This window comes from Fonticula alba (genome assembly GCF_000388065.1).
Source record: "Fonticula alba strain ATCC 38817 unplaced genomic scaffold supercont2.1, whole genome shotgun sequence".
NCBI lineage: Eukaryota > Rotosphaerida > Fonticulaceae > Fonticula > Fonticula alba.
Window position 1 is genome coordinate 1412626 of NW_009242971.1, and position 6078 is coordinate 1418703.

General features: G+C 64.8%; 3 protein-coding genes across 3 annotated transcripts; 1 reads left to right on the forward strand and 2 right to left on the reverse strand.

The window, feature by feature from the left end:
- Positions 1–570: 570 nt before the first annotated feature.
- On the reverse strand, positions 571–1979 carry H696_00318 (hypothetical protein). The gene is made up of 3 exons (XM_009494165.1): positions 1934–1979; positions 1386–1574; positions 571–1273 (listed from the first exon to the last, which is right to left on the reverse strand). Exons 2-3 carry the CDS (start codon positions 1534–1536, stop codon positions 603–605), a joined length of 822 nt encoding a protein of 273 aa, XP_009492440.1. The 5' UTR covers positions 1537–1574; positions 1934–1979; the 3' UTR covers positions 571–602.
- Positions 1980–2782: 803 nt separating this feature from the next.
- Positions 2783–4003, forward strand: H696_00319 (hypothetical protein). The gene is made up of 3 exons (XM_009494166.1): positions 2783–3112; positions 3273–3689; positions 3836–4003. Exons 1-3 carry the CDS (start codon positions 2818–2820, stop codon positions 3952–3954), a joined length of 831 nt encoding a protein of 276 aa, XP_009492441.1. The 5' UTR covers positions 2783–2817; the 3' UTR covers positions 3955–4003.
- Positions 4004–4275: 272 nt separating this feature from the next.
- Positions 4276–5786, reverse strand: H696_00320 (hypothetical protein; the record flags this gene model as incomplete). The annotated part of the gene is made up of 4 exons (XM_009494167.1): positions 4276–4385; positions 4485–4587; positions 4724–5037; positions 5234–5786. The coding sequence occupies 4 exons, from the start codon at positions 5784–5786 to the stop codon at positions 4276–4278; spliced, it is 1080 nt and encodes a 359-aa protein (XP_009492442.1).
- Positions 5787–6078: the final 292 nt, after the last annotated feature.

Sequence of the window (6078 nt, forward strand, 5' to 3'; positions counted from 1 at the left end):
CTGCCTCCCGAGGCCGCCCCACGGGGAGCTTGCGGCCCCTCCCCCCCCCCCTCCCACCGCGCCCCACCCACGCTCCCCTGAGAGGGACGCCCCGGCGGTGGCAGTCCGATCGCGCGGATGTACCCCGCAGTCCGGCGGTGCTGCTCGAGTCACTCAAGATCAGAACAGCATTCCAAATAGCTCCGTTGGCATCTGGCAGATGCCGGCATGCCCGACTGTTTGGGGGGGGGGCGGGGGACACAGAGGCCCTGCCCCCGAGGCGTCTCCTTTTTCTTCGTGCCGGCAAAGATCTCTCGCCTCTCCTCGCGATCCTCGCCCCCCTCGCCCGGCCGGGGCAACGGCCAGCATACGGAACAGACGTTCGGTTTGTATTATCTATATCAGAGCAGGGGAGGGAAAACAAGGCGCGCGGGCCAATGTGAAGCGGAAAAAGGAAGGAGGCAAATTGGGATCAAGGACATGCTCCGCCACAGGACCAGGGCACGGCCCACCCCTTTGCTGGGGAATTCGTGGGAGGCAGGACGCGCGCCGAGGTTCTCAAGCGAGCGCGGAGGAGGGTGGTGGGTGTAGGGGGGAGGGGGGGAGGGGGGGGGGAGTGTTTCTTACTTCTTGCCGGCGTCAGTGATATCCTCCTGCTCGGGGGCGGCGACGGCATCCTCAGCCGACATCGTCTCCTCCACACGAGTAACCTGGCTCTGGCGCGCGGCAGCACGCTTGAGCTCGGCCGCCTGGGCAATCTCGCGCTCCTGGGCCAGACGCTGCTCACGGCGCTGGATGGCCGCCTGGCGCTCCTGGTACGTGCGCAGAACCGGCACCACATCCAGCGGGAAGCGCTCGTCATCCTGGTCGCGCAGGTAGTACAGCTTGGACCGGCGGGCCCGGTACGGGCGCATGACCTCGAGCTTGGTGATGAGCGGCGAGAACACCGGCACGGTGACCTCGATGATCTCGCTGTCACCACTGCCCGAGGTGTCGGACATGTCCACGCGCATGAGGATATTCGAGCCAAGCTGCTTGCGGCGCACGGCCAGCACCGTCCCCAGCAGGGTGGTGAAGCTGGCCTGGTCGTCGTTCTTCTTGCTGATGCGGTAGGTCACCGAGACGATGGCCCCAGCGGAGAGGCCCTTCGGGTTGGAGTCCTTCAGGAGCTCGGTGCGGCGCCGCATCTCCGGAGTGGAGTTCATCTGCTCGTGGTTCAGGAACTGCAGCATGTTGAAGGAGCCGAGATCGAAGCCGCGGCTACGGGCATACTGGTTGGCGTCCTGGCGGCGGGCTGGAGGGAGGGGCATATGGTCGGAGGGGGGGGGGGGGTGGAGGGGGCGCATGTGTGAATACCAGAGGAGAGGAGGAAGAGCAGCAGTCAAGGCGGAGGCAGGAGGACGCACCCTTGGCGCGAGTGAAAGAGATGCCACGAGCGATGGTGGTGGCAGTGGCACCGCCCAGGGGGGTCGCCACGACGGCGGCGGCGGCGGGGGCCCGGGCCAGGGCAGCCAGGCCGAGGGCTGGGCGGGCAATCTGACGAACCGAAGCGAACATAGCGGGCGCTGGATCCAAAAGGGGGCGGGCCCAGCAGTCTGACAAGGAGGGAGGGGCGTGCGCGGGTGAGTGTGTGCGTGGTGGTGAGGAAGGGGGGGGGGGGGGGGGGGGGGGGGGGGGGGGGGGGGGGGGGGGGGGGGGGGGCGAGGGGCAAGGGATGGGAGCGGTGGCGGCAGCAGCAATCAGGGCGGAAGTGTGAAAGCTGAGGGTTGCCAGAGAGGAGGCGATGGGGGGCCTGGGAAGCGCTGATCATGGGGATGCATCGATCCCCAGATGACGGCCGCGACAACGGTGCCAGGACACAAGAGGCTAATGCGTGGATGTCGAGGGGGGAGGAGGAGGAGGAGGAGGAGAGGGAGGAGGAGCAGAAGGCAAGAGCAACAGGGGCAAGACATACAAAGGAGGGCGGTGCGAGGGAGAAGATGGGAGGGGGAGGAGGCAGCGGGGTGGGGATGGGCCCGGGTCCGGGGTCGAATGGGGCCGCCCAAAAGGGCGCATCGCTCCGAACGGGCAGGCTCGCAACGGAGAAGGGAAAAGGGACCGGCCAACGGGGGGGGGGGGGGGGACGTTGTCCACCTTCCGGGGCCAGGGAACTCCCATCATTCGTGGTTAGGAAATTGGTCCGGCCTCGCGTCTTGTCGGCGGGGAGAGGGAGCGAATGCGCCTGGCCCCCCCCTCCCCCCCCCCATGGCGCCAATATTCTCGCGGCGTTCAACATTGGCCGGCGGGGTGTGAATGCGCGTGGTGCGGTTCGGGCGCCGGGCCTGGTCCGTGGTCGCGGCCTTCGTGGGTGTTCCGCCCACCAGCGCACCCACCTTCATCCCCTCCTCGAAACAGAGGGAAAATGGGATTCCTCGTGTATAGCGGCAATGTCACGCCCGGGCATCACGCCCATCCCATGATCCCCTGATCATCGCTCTGTTTTCCCGACTCCTGTTCCCAATGGACCCCGCGGTAACAGGGCACATTCCCCGGGCTTCCTGAGGGAGGGAAGAGGCCCGCAGCCCTGGAGAATGGAACGGGGCCCGGGAGAGGAAGAGAGCAGTGCGCCGGCGCCTTCGCCCCGGTCGTTGCCCCATCGGGTTTGCCTTCCGGTGCTGGACCAAAGCAGCCTGCATCGGCCTGACCACCCCCCCCCCCCCCTGCCCTCCGATGGTGAATGGGCCCTTGACGAACTTTGGATGAAAAGGTGATCCCCCCCCGCCGAAAGGCACGGTTAAAGTGCTTGGCCATCTTCCTTGTCAGACAGCCGCCCACCCTGGCCCCGCTGTGTGCTCAAACATGGGGGCGGGTCAGATCTCTGGCCTTGCGGAGCCGGGCAGATTTTTCCCTCGGCAGATCTTCGCCCGTCCCCTCGAGCCCAGCCACTCCCCTTCATTTCCCATTCCCCTCCCCCGCGTTCGGACGTTATTTTGTTTCCGCGCATTTCTTCTGTCCTCCCCCCACCTCTCTCTCTTTCCCCCTTCCATCATGTTTGGTGGACTATTCGGCAAGGCCCCCACTCCCGAGGAGCGAGTCAAGCAGTGGCGCAGCCAGCTCCGTAATGAGACTCGTCAGCTCGACCGCCAGATCCGCGGTGCGCCCCCCCCCCCCCCCCTCCTGCTCTCCCTATCTCTCTCTCTTCTCCTGCTGATGTCGCGCTTCCTCGGGGGTCCGTCAACTCACCCCCCCCCTTTCCCCCCCCCCCCCCCCCCTTCCTCTCTCCCCTCGTCCGCTGGCTCTGACGGGCATGAAAGACATCGAGCGCCAGGAGCTCAAGGCCAAGCAGACGCTGAAGGAGTTCTCCAAGAAGGGCCAGATCGACTCGTGCCGGAGCCTGGCCAAGGAGCTGGTGATGTCGAAGAATGCCAAGAACCGCATCATCCAGTCCAAGGCCCACTTGAATTCGGTGTCCATGCAGCTGACCCAGCAGCTGTCCTTCATCAAGGTGAGCGGGTCGCTGGCCCAAAGTGCCGAGATCATGCAGGCCATGAACTCGCTCATGCGTGTGCCGGAGCTGAGCATGACCATGCGTAGCATGTCCAAGGAGATGGCCAAGGCTGGCATCATCGAGGAGATGATGGACGATGCCATGGAATCCCTGGATGCCGACCCGGACTTCGACGAGGAGGTCAGCACCGAGGTGGAGAAGATCCTCCACGAGGTGTCGCTCGGTACGTGTCAGCGTGGGCTTCTGCATTTGCTTCCTTGTCATGCGGATGTGCTTTCAGCTGTTTCCCTTTCGCCCCTCTCTTGCCCACATGCTCCTGACATTGTCTGCCCTCTCGCCTGCTCTACTTTTGTCTGTCTGTCTGCGCAGGCGTCACTGGGAAGATGGCCCGCGCGCCGGTCGGGGGTCTGCCTGTGCAGCAGTCCGAGGAGACCGCTGTCAGCGACTCGGACCTCGAGGCCCGGCTGCGTTCGCTGCAGCAGACCTAGACAGCATGGGACTCCGCGCGCGCGCGCGCGCGCACACTCCCCCCCCCCCCCCCCCCACACACACAAAAGCACACATGGACCATGTATCCTTTCGTTTGTCTCCAAGTCAACCTTGTTCCCTCCCCCCTCCCCCCACCTCCCATCGTCCCTCGCCTCGTCTGCCTATTCGCTGTGTGTGGGCCGGACAAAGGCGTAGAAATAGTAAAAAAGAAAGTTGCCCATCTCTTCGGTTTATCCCTGCCCAGCGGCGGTGTTTGGTATATTTGGATCTATTTTTCAGGAGGACAAAGGGAGTTTACCCGATGGCAGGGTGGAACTCAATCAAGACTCCAAGACCTCCTTCAACTTGTTGGCAATCCTGCGCATGGCAATTGTGGCCGGGGAGGTGGGGCACGCGTCGGCAATCGGCCGTCCCTCATCACAGGCCTTGGCTATAGTTGGGGCATGAGAATGGGAGGGAGGAGGAGAGGGTCAGGAGTCTATCTAGCCAGGCAGAGGGGGGGGGGGGGCACGAAATGCCATGAACGCACCGACACGCGGATCAATCGGAATGGACCCAAGGAAGGGGACGTCAAAGTCCTGGGCGAGGCTACGCGCGCCACCGGTGGTGGCTGGGAAGATGTCGGTGTTGATCTGTGCACGGGCGGGCTGGTGTTAAGAGGGGAAACCGCATGAGGAGGGTAGGTGTGGATGGAAGAAAGTCCGGGGGAGGGGGGATGAAGAGACTGGGAAGAGGAAAAGGAGAGAGCAAAAGCGCTGGGCAACATACGCTACAGCCGGGGCACACGAAGCCAGCCATGTTCTCGATGATGCCGAGGACCGGTAGGCCAACTCGCCGGCAGAAGTTCAGCTCACGGCGGACATCGGCCAAGGCCACCTCCTGCGGGGTAGTGACAATGACAGCGCCGAATTTGGAGCCAGCATGCGTGGCCGCGGCCTCGGGATGCTGGGCCGTGATCTCGTTGGCCTGCTTCAAAAGCTGGACAATGGAAATGTGCTCGTCCGAGGTGCCAGGCGGGGTGTCCACCAAGAGAACATCCGTTGGCTGGTAGTCCACATCGCGGAGGAACTGCTTGATCAGCCCTGTGTGTGATATGTGCTGGCAGGTGTCAGGGAAGGGCAAAAGCGGGAGACAAACGATGGGAGGGCAAAGGGAGAGGCTGAAACAGGGATGGACCACAAAGGGGGGGGGGGAGGGGGGGAGGGACCAGGGAAAGAGAAAAAAAGCCTCCACCACTGGGGAGCAGACGGCCCGAGCCGGGCGTGGCCATGGGCGTACCGTTCTTCTTGGGGCCGCGCCAGATAACCGCATCATCGCTGCGCTCCAGCATGAAGCCCACCGACACGGCAAAGAGGGTATCTGAGACGAAGACCGGCGAAAGGCCAGAGGCAGTGCGCTGCAGGCGCTCAGCCCCGGCGCCCAGCAGCCGGGGAGCAGACGGCCCGGTAATGTCAATATCCACCAGGCCAACATCCCAGGCGTCAGCCTCGGGATCTGGATCGAGGTCCATGTCATCATCACCGCCAGCTGCGTCGTCACCGGCATTGGGATCGGCATCGAAGCCGCCTCGCGATAGCATCCAAGCCAGCTGCGAAGAGACGGTACTCTTCCCGACACCGCCCTTGCCACTGAGCACGAGCACCCGATGACGGACCGGGAGCATGCGCTCGGCGATGGCTGCGGCATCCGGATCGACGGCCGGCTGAGGCGGCGAGCTTGCGCAGATGCGCTGGTTGGGACACCCAGCGCAGGCGTCCATCTTGCCGGCGGCCTCGGACGAGGTGCCGGGGCAGTCCTGCGGCGGGGGGGCGCTCAGCTCAGCGGTGGACATGATGCGTGCGTGTGTGTGTGTGTGTGTGCGCTGTGTGGGTGGGGAGGAGTGACTGGGGAGGAGGAGAGAGGAACAACAGAAATGGGAATTGGGAGCGGAAGGAGGCGGGGATAGAGAGCAGACCATGTGCCCATACCCACCCAGGGCCGTGGACCACCGGCGCCCGATCAAGCCACTGTCGCCGGGTATTGCAGGGGGAGGGTGGTCAGAGGTGCCCCGTGGCCGCACAAGACTGCCAGAGCGGTCTGGCGCCGTCAGATCGCCCCCCCCCCCCCCCCCCCCCCCCCCCCCC

Excerpts from the sequence above, each read along its gene's own strand:
- H696_00319 (XM_009494166.1), top strand. The coding sequence starts at position 2,818 with ATGGGGGCGGGTCAGATCTCTGGCCTTGCGGAGCCGGGCAGATTTTTC. Across the intron at positions 3,113-3,272 it reads GCTCGACCGCCAGATCCGCG|ACATCGAGCGCCAGGAGCTC; the intron begins GTGCGCCCCCCC and ends CGGGCATGAAAG. Across the intron at positions 3,690-3,835 it reads CCTCCACGAGGTGTCGCTCG|GCGTCACTGGGAAGATGGCC; the intron begins GTACGTGTCAGC and ends CTGTCTGCGCAG.
- H696_00318 (XM_009494165.1), bottom strand. The coding sequence starts at position 1,536 with ATGTTCGCTTCGGTTCGTCAGATTGCCCGCCCAGCCCTCGGCCTGGCT. Across the intron at positions 1,274-1,385 it reads CTCTTTCACTCGCGCCAAGG|CCCGCCGCCAGGACGCCAAC; the intron begins GTGCGTCCTCCT and ends CCCTCCCTCCAG.